Genomic DNA, 21,969 nt, shown 5'->3' with positions numbered 1-21,969 from the left:
TTCCCACGTAAGCTTTAAATAGGAAAGTATAATGGTATATTACAATTCAGATAATTCAGACTTAGAAAAATCTAGTTCTAAACTTTTCATGTTTGCTATTTATATAATTTTGACCAAATTTCTTAAAATCTATAATCTTCATGGGCGTTTTTTGGGGTGTTTTTTTTTTCTGGTTTTTTTGCAAAATGGTGATGATAATAATGGTCAAGGATTTTTAAAACATTAATTGAATTGGTACATAAAGCATCTTGTATAGTCCTAACATAAAGTGGCTTAGATTAGATAATTTCTTAACATGTGTGTATTCTAGTTTCACTATATCATCACTTAACGTTTTTGTCACACTATAAGAATATGTAAAACCAGCACAACTGTTTATTTCTATCGAATCATTTTTCTAGGATCAAGGCCACCTTTAATTCTACCATCTCAACCTCTACCTTGTTCATCACCTCGAGATGTTCCACCAGACATCTTGCTAGATTCTCCAGAAAGAAAACAAAAAAAGCAAAAGAAAATGAAATTGGGCAAGGATGAAAAAGAACAGAGTGAGAAAGCTGCAATGTATGATATAATTAGCTCTCCCTCCAAGGACTCTACAAAACTTACATTAAGACTTTCTCGTGTAAGGTCTTCAGACATGGACCAGCAAGAGGATATGCTTTCTGGTATGGAAAATAGCAATGTTTCAGAAAATGATATTCCTTTTAATGTGCAGTATCCAGGACAGACTTCAAAAACACCCATTACTCCACAGGATATAAACCGCCCACTAAATGCTGCTCAATGTTTGTCGCAGCAAGAACAAACAGCATTCCTTCCAGCAAATCAAGTGCCTGTTTTACAACAGAACACTTCAGTTGCTACAAAACAACCCCAAACTTCTGTGGTACAGAATCAGCAACAGGTATCACAACAGGGACCTATATATGATGAAGTAGAATTGGATGCATTGGCTGAAATTGAGCGAATTGAGAGAGAATCAGCTATTGAAAGGGAGCGCTTTTCAAAAGAAGTTCAAGATAAAGGTAAGATAATCTCAATTTTACCACTTCACCACCTGGGCAAATATGTAGTTAATTCTTTTTCCTTCCTCGAGTATAGTTTTTTTGCTGATATTTAAGTCTCAGAAGTTAAATTCTTAATTTCATTTTTTACCTAAAGCAACTGTCTCAGATTTGATAAATCTGTACCATATACATGTCATCTGTTATGTACTGTGATTTTACTTGTGTTCTTCTACTAAAATGAACATTACAAATTCTCTGTTACTTGCATTTTTTGTAAGTTATGTTAACATAATTGTACATCTTCAACTTTTTAAAAAGCAGGTACTTTTAGGAGAGTTTATGTACATGCTTATTAGGCAAGTTAGATATTTCACATGAATTATAATTCTTCTATCTTAATAATTTTTTAGTAAGCAAATTATGGGAAAGAGTTTTAAGTTTGTGGTATTTTCATGGTGAGTATAGTTAAGTGTTCCCTTTTCCCTGACTAGTATATAGGAGGGTGGAGTTTGAAGGCATAACTAAACTTAGTTTATAGGCTTCATGCTTTACAATCATATAAAAGTAAGTGCCTTGTAAATTCTTGGTTATTTGGTATACACTATATACAAAATCCCTTGAATATTTTAACTGAAACTGGAGAATTAGTGATTGGAATTAGTAATATAATTTATGAATTTGATGTCTCTCCAAATGCATATACACATTTCATTATCCAAACTAAAAACATGCTTTATAAAATACAGTGTCTTGATATTAAATAGTTCTCATTTTTATATATGATCTTATTCATTATGTGAAATGGTCATCACTAAATAATTGTGTTCCTGTTCTAAGAAACATGCCAGAGATTCATACTGTTTCTCCTATTAGGACAACTTTTTAACATTATTGAAGAGATGAATTATATTTAGAAATGACTTTACTATAATATTTGCAAACTATGTAAGTCATAAAAAGAACTAGCTAAAGAACTGGGATTTTGTTTTCTTTTTTAACTTTCATATAAAATGTGATATTAAGGATAAAATAAAATGTTGCTAATTCTGTTTCTCTTTGGTTTATAACTTGGGAGTTCAGGAAATAAATAACTATAGATTCGAAAGTATTATCTCCTCCTCTTAATCTCTTTCTCAAGTATATGTGTGTTATATGAAGAGAGCAGTATTACTCAGCTTCTTTTTATAATATTAACCTATTCAAACTTTTGAATACTATCTCAGTGTTTCAAGCAGTATACAAAATCGTGATTGCCTGACCAGAAGTATTTGTTGCCTAGAGAACTGAATTTCTTCACGACACTTAATCTGTGTTATAGAAAATCATGTTCTTCAAAAGGATTGTAATTTTTAATTTTTTTTAGTATTTTCTGATAGAAACAAAACCAGAAGAAATGACATAGTTTAACTTTCCTGAACTTCTGTTGTATTATGTTTATTGAAACCAGAGTTTTTACTTTTAAAAATAATTGCATATTAGTGAACTTGTTTTATACTTGTAACTTTGAGAGAATAAAACAAAAACAACAAATACAACATACTGTTTTTAAACAAAGTTGTAATGTATATTTTACTTTGAATTATCTAAACTGTTTTCTCAGTAATCTGTGATGGTGTGGCTGAAAAGTTCAAAGATCAAAATTGGCTTACAGTTTGTGGTGAAGATACAGAATTTTCTGTTGCTATAAAAATTAAAGTAGGTTTTGCTGACATAACATTGTAGTTGTCATTTCTAAGTTGTTTTCTAAAAGACTTCTTCCTGTTATTCTGAAGATTTATTTGCAGACTTGGAACCCAATACCTTTGATTTGAACCTTGTCATTTTGCATTCAGTTTCTGCATTCTGTGGTGGGATAGTAGTTTTTTTTAATATAAGAAGTTATCTTGAGATTTTGGAAAAAATTACAAGTGTGTTTATATGTTTTTCCAGGGTTATAGGTGAGGTCATAAATACAAGTGAAATTCTTCTGATGTGGTGGTTTTGTAGTCAGCCCTTGAGAGAATAATTTCTTGACATTAATTAGTCATTAGTTCAATTATTTTTGCTTTTCTAGGACTTAATTCTAAAACTGACTTAATATTTTCTAAGACACAGCACAGAGAACTTTTCACAACTGTTTTATTACTAGTAATAAGAACCAAACTCAACTATTTATCTGGTATACATGGGTTTATCGGGAGCTCTGCTCTATGGTCTGAGTTTGTTTGTTAGTATATTCATTTGCTATGAGAGAAATGGTCTTGTTGATAGCCACAAATCATAATTAGATTAGAAAGTTCTGCAAACATAGCCGATTAATGTGAAATTCAAGAAAAGCAATAGAGTAGTCTTAAATATTTTACCTAGACTGTAATAGCTAATATACCTTGGTTTCCACATACAGGAGACACTTTTGTGGTTGCTAGATATTTATGTCCCTTTCTCTATTTTCCTCTTTGGACACTTTTATATACATTGTTAAGGATGATCTGTAACCTGATGTTACAATATTCCAAAGGACCTTTCTCTCAACCTTTTTTGCTCATACTTTTAACATTTGTAATTACATAAATTAATTTAAAAAGACTTCATCTTTGCTTCTGGGATGATCTATAGATTAATATCTCCCTCATATGCTGAAAATTCCTGCTTTCTTTTTGTCAAAGAAGGAGTATCTGTTCATCTTTGCCTATTTCATTTTTTCCCTGGTCCACTTTCCATGTTAGTAAGTGTAAGGAATGACCTAGCTTCACTAATAATCTTTATAATGTTACAATACTCTTGCACTGTAACCCTTATAAGAAGTAAATTATAAATTGAACATCCCTAATGCAAAAATCCTAAATGTTTCCAAAATCCAAAACTAATTGAGCATCACATTTAAGAGCATTTCGAACTTTGTATTTTCAGATTAGGGATGCTCAGCTGCAAAAGTTCATGCAAATATTCCAAACTCTGACAAACTTTGAAATCAGAAGCACTTCAGTCCCAAGCAAGGGATACTCAACCTATATTACCTGCTACCATTTAAAATAAAGAAACTGGAATTTTGGACAAGATAAGGATAATGAGCCACTTGGCCTGTACTGTGGGTTAGGTGTGGAATGTTTTCATTTTCCTAATTGGATATTGTGCATACAATTACTGTGCTTTCTTTCTAAAGTGTTTCTTATAAGCGTAATTGAGTTCAGATTTTCTATAAGGGCGGATCTTATTCTCAAATATGTGCATCTGGACGGCAAGTGTTTTTGGTTTTGAAGTTATGATATCCTTTTGTATACCTTTTCTTCAGGAGTATGTGAATTCTGATATACAATCTTAAGGTTCTTGATGCTGAAGAGGGTTTAAAGGTAATCAGTGTCCCAAATATAAAATTATTCTTCATAGAGATGGCTTTCCATTATTAGGTGCAAGTTATGATGTAGTGAAGACATAACAAAAGTAGGTAAGGTGATCAATACAGATTCAGAAGCCCTCTATAGGAGTAAATTAATAGTGGAACTGAATCAGACAAAGTAAATCAGAAAATGAATGCTTTTACTATATTCTAGAATCCCTGCAGCAATGATGAAACTTTCCCCAATTTTACAGACATGAAGTATTTTTTGGTGGTTGAAAAATTAAACTTTTTATTTAGCAATATTTTATATGTTGTGTAAAAAATAAGATTTTTATTATAAATAATCATAGGATTTGAAGTTTAAAATAGTTAAATTTGATATAACTTGCTTTCCTCATTGTAATGACAAAAGGTAGATTAGGATAGGGTTAATGATCTATATATAATCTCAAGCATTTTGTAATCCTTTAAAAATTAGCCTTCTAAGCTATTTTAAATTTTTCCTGGAAAAATATATTACTCATATTACCAAAAGAATGAGTCACATACTTAGGTCTCCAGATACCTGAAACCAGTATTATAGCTCTTAAAATATGTTTAGGTTACCATTTTACTGATTTTCACAAAGCATATTGAATTAAAGATACAGAAATTTTAAGTTATACTATGTGACTTTCTACATTCTTGTCATAACAGCTTAAGGCATAAGTATAAGATGAAAAAGCATCCTATTTATGATCTAGGAATTACTTGTCGTGCCCTGTGGCAAGCTAAAAAAAATTGTTTGTATGACAAGATTTAAAAACTGTTCTGTAAACGTAGATTTAAGCATTCTGAGTGCTTTTTCCTTAGATACTGATTTAGAAAGCATCATATAAACGATTACGTTATTTGTAACTTGAGAAAATCTAATGATAGCATACTTTATTATTAGTTGTTTTGGAAATAGAGCATGTGTCATGATAGATTTGACTTCTGGAGAACTGAAGGAGCAGACTGACTTAGTTTTGCAAAAAATAATAAGCAAATATCCAAAGTACATTGGTGGGAGCATTCTGCCAATGGAACTCTGGGCCTTGCACATACTAGGCAAGTGTTCTACCACTGATCCACATGCCCAGCCCCGAAGTACATTTTAATTTCATTTAATTACATCTTAAATTGGAATGAATTACTCCTTCTTACTTTCAGAACAAAACAATGGAATTTTGGTGTCTGAAGGAAGTATTGCGGTTAAAAAAGGTTTTTGTTGTTGTTTTTAGATCTTATTCCTTAATAATTAGGGGTTGTTTTCACTTGTCAGTTTGAACTTGTTTCTTTGAAACAATGTTACCTTAAAGCTGTCAAGTAGTTCAGCTCTTCAAGTAGACAAAACTTCAAGCTGCTATTGTATAACTATTCTTAAGAACTAGCTTTAGATTCAATTTATAGAAAAATCACCTAAAGATCTTTTTAGTCAGAACTAGAATCATGCATAGAAATATACAGCTGTTAAAAATGTCTTACAGTTTATTGCAGTTCTGGATTTGTGTTTGTATGTGTATTTGTCCTTTCATTTCAGAATGCTATAATTATTTCTTTCTGAGGCTAATATATAAATTCCTAGAAGAGCCACAAGCATTTTTTGGCAATGGAAATTGCTTAAGACAGGATTTATCAGGACTTGGTGGTGTGGATCAAGCAGTAGAGTGCTTGCCTAGTGGGCACAAAGCCCTTAGTTCAAAGTCCAGTACTGCCAAAAAAAAAAAAAAAAAAGACAGGATTTATCCCAAAAGTTCTTACATGCTTTTGACTAATACCTATGGTATATATTACTTCCTTATTCTAAATGTACTCCTAACATTGTTAGCTTTTAAATTCTACCTGCACTGTTAACACTTTGAGGAATTTGAATTCTGGATCAAAGGTTAATGAGTAACTATTAATTTTTTTCCTTACTCTCCTCATGTGCCTTGTTTTCCGTGGCATAATTTACATTTTCTTTATGTTTTCATTTTTTTACATATTTATCTGGAGTAAAAGATTATATTTCCTTGTATGTTGACAGACTTAAGGCTCTTAATTGTTTTTGATTAGCAGTTAAAATAATCTTGAGACTATGATTTATAACTGAGTGTCTTACTCCTGTATAAAGAATCTGTTTTATCTTTAACACTTAAGGGATATAAATAGATGTTTATATTTCATGTGTTATAAATTCTATTCATTTTATATCCTTATTCTTAATATGCTCTCAAAAAGTATGCTGTTAAATTCTTTTTCACTAGTCACTACTATTTATTGAAGTTCAGCAAACATGAAGAGTTCCTCAGACCTTAGTTTTAAAAGTCTTATGTCATTCATGCTTACTATTTTGTATATGCCTATTTACATTTGCATTCATTACATTTAAAAAAAGAATTACGACGTTAAAAAGTCAGTCCATATGGTTTTTAGTAAGAATAAGAATACATGTCTATTACTGATTGAATATTTATCTTTAAATTTCAGATAAGCCTTTGAAAAAAAGAAAACAAGATTCTTACCCACAGGAGGCTGGGGGTGCTACAGGAGGTAATAGACCAGCTTCTCAGGAGACGGGTTCTACGGGAAATGGGTCAAGGCCAGCATTAATGGTTAGCATTGATCTTCATCAGGCAGGAAGAGTGGACTCTCAGGCTTCTATAACTCAGGATTCAGACTCCATAAAAAAGCCTGAAGAAAACAAACAATGTAACGATGCACCTATTTCTGTCCTTCAGGAAGATATTATTGGAAATCTTAAATCTACACAAGAAAACCATCCTGAGACACCTAAAAAAAAGTCTGATCCTGAGCTTTCAAAGAGTGAAATGAAACAAAATGAAAGTAGGTTGTCAGAATCTAAACCAAATGAAAACCGATTGGTGGAGACAAAATCAAGTGAAAGTAAGTTAGAAACTAAAATAGAGACCCAAACAGAAGAACTTAAACAAAATGAGAACAGAACCACCGAGCCCAAACAAAATGAGAGCACCATAATTGAGCCTAAACAGAATGAAAATAGACTCTCTGACCAAAAACCAAATGACAACAAACAAAACAGTACCAGGTCAGAAACAAAATCAAGACCTGAAACCCCAAAGCAAAAGGGTGAAAGCCGGCCTGAAACTCCAAAACAAAAGAGTGATGGGCGTCCTGAAACCCCGAAACAGCAGAAGGGTGATGGACGGCCTGAAACTCCAAAACAAAAAGGTGAGGGCCGGCCTGAAACTCCAAAGCAAAAAAATGAAGGCCGGCCTGAAACTCCAAAACACAGGCATGAAAATAGGAGAGATTCTGGAAAGCCATCAACAGAGAAAAAACCTGAAGTGTCTAAACATAAACAGGATATTAAATCTGATTCAACTCGGTTAAAATCAGAAAGAGCTGAAACCTTAAAGCAGAGACCTGATGGGCGATCTGTTTCTGAGTCGCTAAGACGTGACCATGATAGTAAACAAAAATCAGAGGACAGAGCTGAGTCAGAGCGACATCGGGGGGATCAGTCTAGAGTTCGAAGACCAGAAACATTGAGATCCTCTAGTAGAACTGAACATGGCATTAAATCTGATAGTTCAAAAACTGATAAGCTAGAAAGAAAACACAGGCACGAATCAGGGGACTCAAGGGAAAGACCATCTCCTGGGGAACAGAAATCAAGACCTGACAGTCCTCGCGTTAAACAAGGAGATTCCAACAAATCAAGACCTGATAAACCTGGTTTTAAATCACCAAATAGTAAAGATGACAAAAGGACAGAGGGTAACAGGAGTAAAGTAGACAGTAATAAAGCACACCCTGACAATAAGGCAGAATTTCCAAGTTATTTGTTGGGGGGTAGGTCTGGTGCATTGAAAAATTTTGTCATTCCAAAAATCAAGAGGGATAAAGATGGCAATATTACTCAGGAGACAAAGAAAATGGACATGAAAGGAGAGCAGAAAGACAAAGTAGAAAAAATGGGATTAGTTGAAGATCTAAATAAAGGAGCTAAGCCTGTAGTTGTTCTGCAAAAACTGTCTTTGGATGATGTTCAGAAACTAATTAAAGATAGAGAGGACAAATCAAGAAGTTCTCTTAAATCTATCAAGAATAAACCATCAAAGTCAAATAAAGGTAAGAATACTTCTGATGTCATTTGTATTCTAAGCAGCTTTAACGTTTATGGTTAATAAACATAAAACAATGGAAATCTAAATTAAAAAGCTGCTACACAAAACAGGACATAAAGCAAAAGTGAAATGTTTCCAGGTATGTAGATAAAAAGTTCACAACCTTTTTTCTCCTATTTGGACTACTCATAATAGTCATGAATTTTACTTCTATTTGATTACAGAGATGTTCTTTCACTGTCTGATTATTTCAGGTATTTCTGAAAGTTGTTTGTTAACCAAGTGAATAATGTATAGGAATAAATGTATTTTACTTTAGATACCTTGACTGCATAGATACTACATTTTGCAATTAGATAAGTTGAATTTAATTTTTAACATCTCAGTAAAGTTACGGTTTATAAGAACCAATGTTATAAATTCTTTTAAGAATATTAAGTCTCTTGGCTTGGTACAGTAACTCACATCTGTAACCCCAGTTACCTGAGAGGCAGAAATTAGAAGGATCACAGTTCGAGGACAGCCTGAGCAAAAGTTAATGAAATTCCATCTCAGCCACTAAGCTGGACCTGATGGTGTCGGCCTTTTCCTCCTGGCTGTTCAGGAAGTATGAATAGGAGGATCCCAGTCCAGGCTGGCCCAGGCAGAAATGTGGGCCCCTATTTGAAAAACAGCTGAATCAAATAGGACAGGGGTGTGGCTCAAGTGGTAGAATACTTGTCTGGCAAGCGAAAGGCCCTGAGTTCAAATAACAGTACCACTAAAAAATAAAATATTAAAATATTAAATGTCTTACACTACTTTCTTACAGACTTATTTCTGATTTAATTATTGGTGAATGATTTGAATGCATGTAATTTAGAAAGCTACAATAGGGAGATATAGGTGGTTAAATATGTTTTTATATTTGCAAACTAGTTTTGCCCTGTTATGCAAAGGTAATAGGGTATAAAATTTACCTATTAAATTGGGTTAAATTGTAAGTTTATGGAAGTGGGGTTGAGGTTATTTTTGCATGGCTGAATTAAATTCTCTGGTTACTTGAATAAGAATATTTCAGGGGGAGAATCATAAGTGCTGACAATATAATGGCAGTTTGGGAAAAAATGTAATTTTGTATTCCTTTGTATACTAGCTTAAAATATAGTTTTTTTTTAATGATGCTATGTGGCAAGACCTACTTAGCTCCTACAATTTAACAATGTAAAATAATTGAGATGTAGTTTTGAAGGCTTATTTGATTTTAAGTTTTTATTCTGTGAAAGAGTTTTGCTAAGAATTTATGTTTATTTATAAAGAAATATATGCAGTCTAGAATTTCATTGTCCAATATAGTAGTCAGTAGCCATTTTTGGCTATTTAAATTGAAATTAATGTAAATTAAATAGATACTAAAAATTCATTTCTTCAATAGTCAGATGTGGCTATCGAGTACTATATTGTTTAGGACAGAAAGAGAACACATCAGAGAAAGTTGAATTATATAGCACTGTATTAGGAGATACAGGAAGTATAATGATTATTATTTTTGCCACATATTGCTGTAGCTTATCTACCAAAATAACTATCTAAAAACATAGCATTACTATTAAAAGCCCTTAATTCAAAGAAGTGACATGTGGCTGATCTGCTTTATTTTTACTTTATCAAGCATTCACTTTTTCATTATTTGCTTTATTTTTCAAAAATGATTGCCTTTCACTAATATTTGTATTCTTCTAGGGAACCTTTTAATTTTTAAGTTACAGCAGTCAGACCTACAAAATAAACAGCCGGGTGCTGGTGGCTCATTCCTGTAATCCTAGCTACTCAGGAGGCAGAGATAAGGAGGATTGCAGTTCAAAGCCAGCCCAGGCAAATAGTTCCACAAGACCCTATCTTGAAAAACCTATCACAAAAAAAAGGCTGGTGGAGTGGCTCAAGGTGTGTAGGCCCTGAGTTCACCCCAGTACTGCAAAAAAAAAAAAAAAAAATTAATAAATAGTTTTTATGCTTAACTTGAAAGAAGAGTCTTTTCACAATTTCTTCTTTATGTAAAAGAGATTATGGAATGGGAGGATGAGCACTAGAATTATCTTTTAAAAATTTTCTCCAAAAATTTTCAGTAAAATTTCGGGGATAGCTTGTATTTATAAAGTAAGGAGTGTATTATACCATTTTAGAAAAGTAAATTGAAAGATGGAAAGTGGTACCATCTTGTTTTCTTGATCTGGACCATCTTTCTCTCCCTTCCCTCTGTCAGCTTACTACCCTTGCTTCCTAAGCTCTGTTCTAACAAAGAGTCTTTTATAACTGCTTAAACAACATTAATACATGAATACAGCTCCGAATTAGTAATGACTTTATTACATCCCATGGTTTTTTCACATTCTCTCTGGATGCTTTTTAGTGCTAATACATGTTTGTCTTGTGTACTTTTCACACAAAGGTAATGTGTTAATTATGTCATGATAGTAAAGTCATATTAATAATAGACACGGTGTCTGCAGATTAGAGTGGTATATGTGTGCAGATGTGCATGTTTATATATACATAAACATATTGTCTGTAATTACATGCAGATCTTTCATTTCTGTCCTTAAAGTAATTTGAGGATGACATATGAGATATCCTTTGGCTTTATGTCTTAGGAACCATTTCTATGATTTTGTTTCCAGTAATGTTCTATTTTTGTTTTTACTTTAGATTTCTGTTACTAAGTTAGAAATCATGAGTTATGTGATTGTGGGTTATTCTTATTACTAGTGCTAGTGCAGCCAGCACAGTTGTGGATTGTTGATTCTTTGTAGTACACATTACTTGAAATTTTCTTTGCAGGTGAATGGTGTTTTCTAAGGAAAGGAATTAGTATGAATGTTGCTGGGATACTTTAGTGGGAAATTCCTAGGACCAAAATTCTTAATGGATTTTCCTTTCTTTGGAAGAGTCATGAAATTCTATCCTTAAATATTTCTAATAATCATATGTTACATACTCATTCTTTAGGATAATTTAGAATTCTTTGAATATACTTTAAGCTGATAAATTTTGAGTGTGTAGGAAAGGTACAGGATTATGACTCCTAATTTAGATTACTTACTGTCTTTTATATGAGTACTTTACCTATAAAGTGATATTGTTACATTTGATTTGATTCTTATAGCAATAATGTGTATATTAAATTAGTAGGGACTATGTTGCTGCCATGTTCACAAAGGGCTTTTTTTGCAAATTAAAATTATATGTTCATCTTTTATTTTTCACCTATATATTCTAGTATAAGAGCTACTTAATTTTCAAATCCCTGTTCCCTAAACATTTTAACTTTCTTAACCCTTTCAGCTTGTTTTTGTTAAGAACCAAAGGAAACCTACTCATATTCATGTCAGTTTAATTTCCCTTACCCTTACTTTGATCTGTAGTGGTTATGTGATAGACTGAGTATCAGTTCCATTCTCTTTCTAAATTGTCTTGTTTATTCCTTATGGTAGGGAAGCTTTGAAAATATTTTCTATTATATTTCAGTCAGTATATAAAATGCCAAAAATACGTGAGTGTTAAATTGTCAGAATATTACTCTGATTGTACCCAGTATAAAATGTGTCTTCAAATAAAATATTAAATAATAAAATTATAAGATCCCTTAAGAGTGGCCTGATCATCAACTAACCTGCCTTACATATTTTTGATGGTTTAATATTAATAATTACAAGCATTAACACTTTGGTTTTTTAAGATATTCTATAGTATCTCAAAATATCTTAGCTTTATATTTCTTTTTCCTCCCCCTACCTCCTTCAACTAGTATATTATTCTCCATTACTTATACTCAGTGTTTCCAAGAAAGATCCTGAATCATTTGTTGTGATCATCCTTTAAAGAGTAAACTGGTTACTGAAAGTGTTGTTCACCAGGAATATAACAACTGTAATCTTTATTATTGCTCAATTGATGGACTGTTGACATCAATCCTTACTATTGGTAGTTATTTTTACCTCACTTATCTACTGTAGTTGTTACACTGCTAAATGCTGATTGCCTTCATTAATTCAATCTAGTCTAGTTGTGTTATGTTTAGGAGTCTCAGCTTCTGTTTGAGAGAAGTTACTATTTCTTTTTTTTTTTTCTTTCTTTCTTCTTTTTTTAAAGCATACCTTACTAGTACAAGGGAGTTTCATTGAGAAAGTACTGTTTCTGAGAGTGAGTTTTGTGGCATGGTTTATGTATTCCTGAATTGAAGAATCTCAGTGTGTTTTCTTTACAGTAGCTTGTAATATTCAGTAATCTGTGATACTACAGTGGAACATATTTTGGTTCATTTGAGCAGTTTTACAAAATGTATTTCTAAAATGCTTCACAGAAAGACTTTAGTATCTGTGGCAGCTTTTGGAAGTATTTGGAGATATTTATTATAGAAGTTGTCCTAATTTGTAACTATCTGTTGTTGTATATGATTTTATAGTTTTATTTTAAAATTTCGTGATTTTCATTTTAGAAATTTGTGGCCAAATGAGGCATAGGAGATAGTTAATAATGATTTAAGAATGCATTAAGTAAGAACTTTTTCATAAAAAATAAACTTTCTAAAATTTGCTGGGGATGTTCTCACTTCTTCCCATTCATATCTCAAGTGAGCCCAAAAGTCCTCCATAGCTTCTATAGAGTTCTCATATCTATAGAAGTAGGTATATGGTTGGTAGATGAAGAGTTAGGAAATATTAATTCTCAGAAAATTTTCTCTTATTTATGAAAGAAATAATCTTACTCTAACATAACTAAAAAAGTTAATGAAACCCTTAAAGGATCTGTAAAAAATAAGACAATACCTACTTAGAATTATACTATAAATATGGGGGGGAGTCAAAGGGGATGGGGGAGAAAGTTGGGGGTAGAGGGGAGCAATGGCCCAAACAATGTATGCACATATGAATAAATTTAAAAATGAAAAAAATTATACTATAAATAAAATGGATTTAAAAATACAGATTCCCCTCTCTTTCCCACAAAATCTTAGCATTTTCTGACTTCTAATATACTAATTTTTTTCCATTTTTATTAAAATATATTCATTGTGCAGGGGGGATTCATTGTGACAATTTCGAATAGCCTTACATTGTACATTGGTTAGATCACCCTTACCATGACCCTTCCCCCGACCTAAAGCAATTGCAAGAGGTTTCATCGTTCTATTTCATATATGTATATGAAGCCCATCAACCAAATTCTCTCACCTTCATTTCCATTTACCCTCCCCTTCTTAATATACCAACTTTTGAACAGTCTCCTTTAAACTCACTGTAAATTACAGTACCAGAAACAGTGGAATCAAAACCTTGACTAAATCTTAATCTTTCAAAGTTTGGTACATTCACTTTAAAACTGAGAAGCCAGTTTCCTTCTGCTTTGTGCAGTTATGAAGACAAAAAATGAGTGTTACAGTAAGAGTTAAAGTGGACCCAGTTTTTTTTATATATAAAGGAATGTAGTCATTCAGTTGAATTTATCTAATGAAGAAAGTTTTCAAATGTATTTTTATGTGCATGTACTTTATAATGAGTGTATATTTAAAGTTTATTATTTATTTTTCTGACATATCCTAGAAAATTTCCTTTCCAAGACATTCCACAAATTACTGCTGTTCTCAAAAAGATTTACCTTAACCTTGCCTACTTTTACAGGCTTGCCTATTTTTGGTCCCTATGTGGTATCTTGCTCTACTCAGACTACTCAAACCTCCTCATACTTAACCTCTTGGGATGCTCTAAAAGTACTACTAACTCCTGCTTCTTTCTCCTGTTCTTCATCTTCTCCTTCTCTCACTCCCTCCAACTTCATCTCTGTTGAAATTTACTCCTAAACCCTCACAAATAGTCATTGACCTTTTTATTGTTTCTCTAAAATATGTTTCTTTAGGAAAATTTGTGTCTTTTATATACATTATAGTTCGTATGATACTTACATCACTTCCTTTCATATCTGTCACAGATAGATTTTACATAGATGCAACATCATGTACTTAACCATTTTGCTTTCTGTTATCTTTACAATTTACTATTTTTGGACATGTTAAGGTTACAACGGATAAAACTAAACATCTTTTCTATGTGGAGCTTTTTATTTTGTTGAATAAATTTCCTGGAGATAAACTACTAAGAATGGTTTCAATAAGTTAAATCATTTGAACACCATTTGTGCTATCTTGTATATTTTCTATGCTTTTAGCAGTCTGAGTGTACACAGATAAGCAGATTTCAAGCAGAGCTATGGAACTAGGAAGCAAAGTCTGGATCATTTAAAATAGTCTCAAATAGCCTTTTGTATTATAATTCACTTCGAAAAGAATTGCCATATAAAACATAATAGAAAACTTGATGTTTTCTTTAATGATCATAACTCAAGAAGTTGTCTTGTTCTTAAGAGAGAAAAAAAGTCAGGCATGGTAGTCCTGTAATCCCAGCACTCAGGAGACTAAGGCAGGAGAATCTTGAGTGTAAGGCCATCCTGGGCTACACAGAGAGACTCTGTCAAGGAGAAGAGATACAGTGCTCTTTAGAAATATTTACATAAAAATAGTTTAAAGAAGAATTTTGACTGGACAGTATTGAATAGAGCAATATGCTGAGTTAATCTGCTAGATTGCACAATAATGATAGTGATTTAATGTCTTCCTGTTAATACTATTTGTACTTGTTTGAACAATAATAATAAAGAAATGGTTCATTATTTTTAATGCACTTTAAATAAAGTAGAATGCAAAGAAACCCAGAAAGCAAAATGCATTAGAGATACAGTATATACTTTTCTCATTTTTAAAAACAGCACATAGTTATTAAAAAAAGAAAAAGTAATTCATGATTTTTTAAAATAAAAATTAAAAGTAGAGTGAAAAGAATTTCTAAATAGTCTAAAATTTTAACAAGATTTCAAAAATGTGACATTTGCAGCTTTTATTTTGGAATTACCAGATGTAGTTAATTTAGTTCTCTGATATAAAGTAACCAATATTATACCAAGTTATAATGAGTAAAATCAATTTGGCCATATCAGTCAAATGATTACTTTTGATTGAATTTTTATCTTAAGAAGTATTGGGGAGAGCACACATTTTGGGTTAAATTAACCTGGAAAGATCTTTTCAATCTTAATTGACTCTCCTATATTGAAAGAGGTGACAACCATAAAGGTTACAGGACTTTGAAACATTTTTATTGTAACCTAGGGAAAGAAAATTTATGTTGCGTCCTGATACACACATACAAACACATTAGTAATAGCACTCTTCCTATAGAAAATGCTGACATTTTGTTTCGGTTGTCTTTCACTTTACATATAACTGCTAGTCAAGAAAAACAAAACATTCCTCAACTTGCTTACAAGTCACAATTTAAAAGTTATTGTCCAAAATTAAAAAGAAGACTTGCCAGTTCATAGATTATTCTGATTCTTTGTGTTAGCCTCAGGAGTATTTCCTAGATGCCATCAGAAAGAGAGAAAAGCTTCAAGTTTGACCCTGACAACTCCTTCCTCACTTACAGATGAATGACTATTAACAGGCTGCTGTTTTCTAATTTTTTTTAAAAATACTTTATAATTCTGAAGAAACATTGGGATTCCAGCCAGCATCTGGGATATCTCCCTTTAATCTCATCATGTATCATTTCCTGTTACCCTGAACCATGAAACATAAGTCTCTACTCTTCTCAGTGGTGCAGTGTGCCTGGTCCCTTACTGCCTTAAGTTAGGAGACACACACTCACACTCACGCTCTCTCTCTCTCTCTCCCCCTAGTTATTAAACAGATCCCCTTTCTCATTACTATAATGACTATTAACATATACTGTAGAAAATGAATTTCACAATAACATAAAAGTGCTCCAACACATGTCAAAATTCTTCCTCTGAGGCTAATATTTTGTAACTTCGTTTTTTTTGTCCATACTCACCAATCTTCTATATTCCTGCATTTACTGAGGATTTCCTTCCCCTAGTGCAGTCTTCCTTTCTATTCCTAGCAATTATCAGTAGGACATCATTGTTAGGTAAAATTATTGCTACATATTTCCTTAGAAGAATAGAAGACTGAAAGTTCGTGAATAACTCCATAATACTGAATAAAAGCTTCAAAAGAAAGGATTATTATTCCATTGAGATTAATATGTTGCATTTATTTAATTTAATTATTTATTCTTGTGGCTTTGAAATATGTCTTAATTGATACCTACTCATTTTTGTCATGATTTATTATCTGAACTAGTATCTGAGTTTATTAAAGATAGTGTTAATGTTAATTATAAGTTGCTAATATTTCATGCTATAAGCCACTAAGGTTCTTTTTTGCTCCCAATTCATAAAATTTATCAGGTAAGCCATCTTTTTTATATTTACACTCAAAAGATTTACATAGGTAAGTAAAGTAGTATAAAACTGTCACCTTTAGTAGTCATCACGAATAAATTATCCTGAATAGCTTTTGCTACTTGAATCTTGTTTTTTAACTTTTAAAAAGATGCTAACAAACTTCTTCATAGAAACTGTGTAGGATTAGGTAGTATGATGTTAATTATTATAATATTTGATATTTGACATTTTTTTTTCATTCTCTTTACTCTTTTTATGGGAAAATACAAACATTTCATAAGAGACTTCAGTTTACTATTTTCAGTTGTAGGCATTTATATTTTTAAATATTTTGGCCTACTTGTCCTACCTTAAATGTTTCTGTTGTGTTTAGTTGAATATATATTGGTTTATCTATTTAGAGAAATTCTCCCTAATCATAACATACTTCTCAAATAGACATTGGTACGTAAAATACATAAAACTCTTACTCCAGCTACCATATGCAACTGCCAAGTTCAGACAGAAAGAGAAGGAGGTAATAAGTGTACCCCATCTCTTGTCATTTGTGCTGAGTAGCATTAATTCACTCTATATAAGCTTCCCACAGACCTGTATAAAACAAATTTGGGTACTACCAAGAATGTGAGGTATATCACTTACTTGATAATGCTTATGGATCTCTAGTTTCAAAAAGTTTAAGTCAGGCGTGGTGGTTCACGCCTGTAATCCTAGCTACTCAGGAGGCAGAAATCAGGAAGATCACAGTTCAAAGCCAGCCCTGGGCAAATAGTTCATGAGAACCCATCTCAAAAATAACTGACACAAAACAGGGCTGGTGGAGCGGGTCAGCTAGTAGAGTGCCTGCCTAGCAAGCATGAGGCTCTGAGTTCAATCCCCTATACAACCCCCTCAAAAAAAGAAAAGTAGTAGAGTACTGTTTAGCATGCCTGAGGCCCTGCATTTATTTTCCAATACTAAAGAAAAAAGAAAGTTTATAGTCACTATCGACAAAGGCATTATATCAGAAATTAATGTCATTATGATAATAAAGTGTTGTCATGTTTTTCAAGTTGTTTATATATATTTTACATGCACACATAAATTGTATTATCAGCTTAGGGTTAATATTATAGTTACACTCATGCAAATGTGACTATTTTATTCAAATAAAAAGGTAACTTAGAAAACATAAATACTGTTACTTTGGTTTTATTGTGCTAATTAGGTTAAAACTTTTATCTGCAGATTTAAATTTTTTCTTACTTTTCATTAATAGGTAGCATAGACCAATCAGTGTTAAAAGAATTGCCCCCTGAGCTCCTGGCAGAAATTGAATCCACCATGCCACTTTGTGAACGTGTAAAAATGAACAAACGCAAGCGTAGCACAGTTAATGAAAAGCCAAAATATGCTGAAATCAGTTCGGATGAAGATAATGATAGTGATGAAGCTTTTGAATGTAAGTATGAAGTAACTTTAAAAAAAAATTTAAAGGCAGATTGATGTGTTTGTCTCAATTTGGGGGTTAACAAGAGTATAGTTACCTTAATTCTTAAATAATCTAGTATAGCAAAGTCTTTTTTATATTCTTTAAAAATGTGTGAAAGGTGAGATCACTTGGCACCAAGAAAAATTTTAAATGAGCTATAATTTATTGAACTAGTACTATATGCTAGGCATTGAGAATAAAAATACAAATCAAATGTGACCCCTATCTCAAAGGTCTTCATTCTGTTGGGAGAAATATGTAAGTAAATGATAGAACTACAGTGGTATTAGTAAATCCAAGATGCTGTGGGAACACATTGGATTAGCATCAGTATCAGAGTTGGGGTTCAAAGAATGCTTTACTGGAAGAGGTGACACTTGAGTTGACTTTTGAAGGACACGTAGGAGATAGCCAGATAAAGAAATATTTAAAACCATACTATCACTAAACTATGAATGGCTTAGCCACATTGTAGATTATCTGTGTGGTTTGGACCTGGCTTCTCCTTTTTGCCCAGCTGTGTCCTGGAATTCCTCCCTTGTTTCACTGTTTTCCAGAGCTGGCTTCTTCACTACACAGCTACCTCTCTACAACACTGTGATCACCTGTCTTTGCACTAGACTTGCTATACCTCGCCTGTCTTCCTACTGGTCCACTGAAAAAGTTCTTCTCTTTTATCCCTATCTTCCTTCTTCTGGAGCAAGAGAATTGAGCCTAGCCAAGAGGGGTCAGCAACCTTGTTTGACTTAAACGGCCATTCAGTGGAAACAGACTATGGGAGATCTTCACTTGTGTGCCAGCTGACTTAGTCATAATGACCAAAAGAAGTGGGAAGACCACCAATGTGTTCTACCTTTTCCAACTAGTGTCTGTAGATTGAGGTGTGACAAGCAAGGGCAGGAAGGACAGATGCATGCTGCCATTTTTAAGTGTATATTGCTGATGGAAGCTCTTCACCTCCTCCTAAGTTTTTAATCAATGTTCATTTACTCTGATCTTTTTAAAATTGTGAGCTCTTAAGCTAGAGCAGTAGATATGAATACTGAACAAATCTGAACAATTTTAAAATTGAAATAAAATATACAGCAAAGATAATCTGACAATTATATGTATGATTGTTATAATTTGTATTATGAGATGTATAAACACAAAGTATATTAAAATGGCTACAGTTAATTTTTTATTATAATCAATCATTTTGGTTCTATGGGGGGCATGGTTAGCTCTGGAAATGAGAAGAGAAAGTAAATTTGCTGGCCCAGAAACTCATTCCCTTTCATATGCATGTCTTTGTCTTCTTCGTCTTAGTACGTCACTATTTCTAAAATTGCTGAGAAGTATCTTAATTACAGTTTTATTTTTTAAAATTACACTTCAATTCCAGTTATTGGTAGTAGCTGCCTGCACTGTCAATGAAAGGATAGCATAAAAAGAAATGCCTACCAATTGTACAATAGAGGAGAGTTGAGCAGTACATTTGTCATCAATTCTTCCTTTTTTTTTTTTCAATTAGAGATACTGTCTCATATGTGAGCATGTAGCTTCATGGATCCCATTATGTATGCCCAAGTATGTTGAAAGCTAATACTAGCTATTTAGAGAACCTGTTTCAATCCCTGCTAGGAAGAAATAAGTTTCTCTAGGTTTTTAAAGAGATCTCAGAGTAGCTTACTATTTTTCTTGGTTCATTTCAACAGAAGTAACTTTAGAAAAGGGGTCACAGAGGGCACTGATTAGAGTGATGAAAGATGTCCAGCTGGTAGTTGACATCAACAACCAAATTATCATGCAACAAAGATAGTAGTGAAAATGTAGTGCAACAGAAAATGTAAAAGGAAGCAACATTGTGCTCTTTGAGATTTAAGACTTACATGCAGTTTACTCAAATGGGTTTACTAAATCCAAAATGAAGGAAAAAGTTTTCTTCAAAAGCAGGTGAAAGGATTGAGAACTGACTTTAAAAGTTGGACCACACAAATTTGGATAGCCGTAGCACAAATATAAGGTTACTGGGTACCTAGGAAAGTAGAGAGGAAGAACATAGACAGCTAGAGAGAGATACAAGTGAGATTTGGAAAGGGAAGGTAAAAGAACAGCCATCTCATACTTTATGTGCCTCTCAATTGATCTCCTTCCCTTCCCCTGCTTTTTCTAGAGTAATAAGGGAAATAGAAAGGATAACCTATCCACAGTGAGTTGGGATTCTGGTAACTTCTTTGCAACACACAATTTCATGGAAGTTGGGAATTTTTTACTCACCCCATTTTTATCTAAGCTTTAGTAAATGTAAAACAAAGATCTCCCAGGCCTATAAATAGTGCTCACCAATGCAGCATACTTGTTTGCAATTTCTAATGACTACAAGATTTTTCAAGCATTTTTGTACTCATAAGATTGAGATTGAGTTCTGGGAATAGATTTCTTATGAAATTAATTAAAATGCAGAAAGACAAAAGTAGGTCATTGTTTTTCATTTGTAAACATAAGACCTCATATTTGAGATAATAGAACAATACTTTCTGAATAAGTTTGCTAGTTAGTTACCAAATCCTTATTTGGTAGACATTGCATTACTTGTTAAAAAAATATTTAGTGACTATTATATAAAAATGACTTGTTTCTCTCTTTCTGTCTCTCTTTCTCTGCCTCTCTCTCTGACACACACTTGCTTATACATGACACAATTCATCATTAAGGGAATGTATGGGGCATACCCTAATCATAAAAGGGGGAGATCAGATACTTCATAACCAGATTTATGTCTAATTATGAAAAATATATTGAAAATTTTAATGTACCCACTCATGTTTTTCTTTCATATGAACCTTCTTGCTGTGCCAAAACTGACCACAAAAGGTAGAAACAGGGGCTGACTGAATAGCTTAAGTGTAGAGTCCCTGAAAGCAAGCCTACCAAGTGTGAGGCCCTGAGTTCAAACCCCAGTTCTGCCCCTCTCTCAGAAAAAATTCCCAGAAAATTGCCTATTCCTGTATTTTGTCCATAGTTTGGACAGAGGGTTCAAATCCAGAGACCAAACTAGATTCTTAAATAGGAATATTAAAGGTAGCATGTAAAGGTAAGATTAGCCAGGAATGGACATTGATTTTCCACCCACAAGTATACTGATACAAGTGTAGGCAGAGTACATGGACCAGAGATTGACATCCTTTAAATCTAAGCCAAGTAAGGGGGTTCAAGAGATTTGTCTGAGTGTCTTTGAAAGGACCACAATTTGGGATTTGCAAAAGAAGCCATTCACAGGGCAGTCAAACAACAGAATAGAGAGTGGTATATCTTTGTTAACAACAGGTATTCACTGTATTAACCAGTGTATGATCACAAGGTAGGATGAAACAGTCTCTACCCCTGGTTTTCACTTAATGATTTCTGCTCCCTAGAGCAGTTATGGTAAATATTTATCACTTGCACTGCCCTGTAGCAGTCACTGCAGACATTTCTAATCAGTCTTTCTTACTGAACTGTGATGCTTTCTTGGGCTCAGAATTATTTTCAACTTAATGCTTTAGGCAGCTCTTACCCAGATGATCAAAGTTGCTATGTCAGATGAAATCTGTTTGACATGTCTGCCTAGAGGCTTTTGTCAGTATTGGTGATTTTAGCAGACTGCCTATAGACCTCTGGAAGGATGGGGGAAAGAATGAAGGTAACATGTAAACATGCTTATGTGACATGTATAAGCTTAGAAGTTTTCCTCCTTGG

The 21,969-nt window shown here is 32.9% G+C and overlaps 1 protein-coding gene across 4 annotated transcripts in view; it reads left to right on the top strand.

Annotated features, from left to right (window-relative positions):
- Positions 1-21,969, top strand: part of Nipbl (NIPBL cohesin loading factor) — a 180,912-nt gene that overhangs the window by 100,162 nt on the left and 58,781 nt on the right. For 3 of the 4 annotated variants that reach the window (XM_074077606.1, XM_074077607.1, XM_074077608.1), the window contains 3 exons: positions 402-1,028; positions 6,820-8,445; positions 18,037-18,219. In XM_074077606.1, coding sequence (XP_073933707.1) covers positions 402-1,028; positions 6,820-8,445; positions 18,037-18,219 — 2,436 coding nt within the window. The remainder of the gene's footprint in view (positions 1-401; positions 1,029-6,819; positions 8,446-18,036; positions 18,220-21,969) is intronic. The other variant, XM_074077609.1, reaches the window with a different exon arrangement.

This window comes from Castor canadensis, chromosome 6 (genome assembly GCF_047511655.1).
Source record: "Castor canadensis chromosome 6, mCasCan1.hap1v2, whole genome shotgun sequence".
Lineage (NCBI taxonomy): Eukaryota > Metazoa > Chordata > Mammalia > Rodentia > Castoridae > Castor > Castor canadensis.
This window is presented reverse-complemented; position numbering and strand designations above follow the sequence as displayed.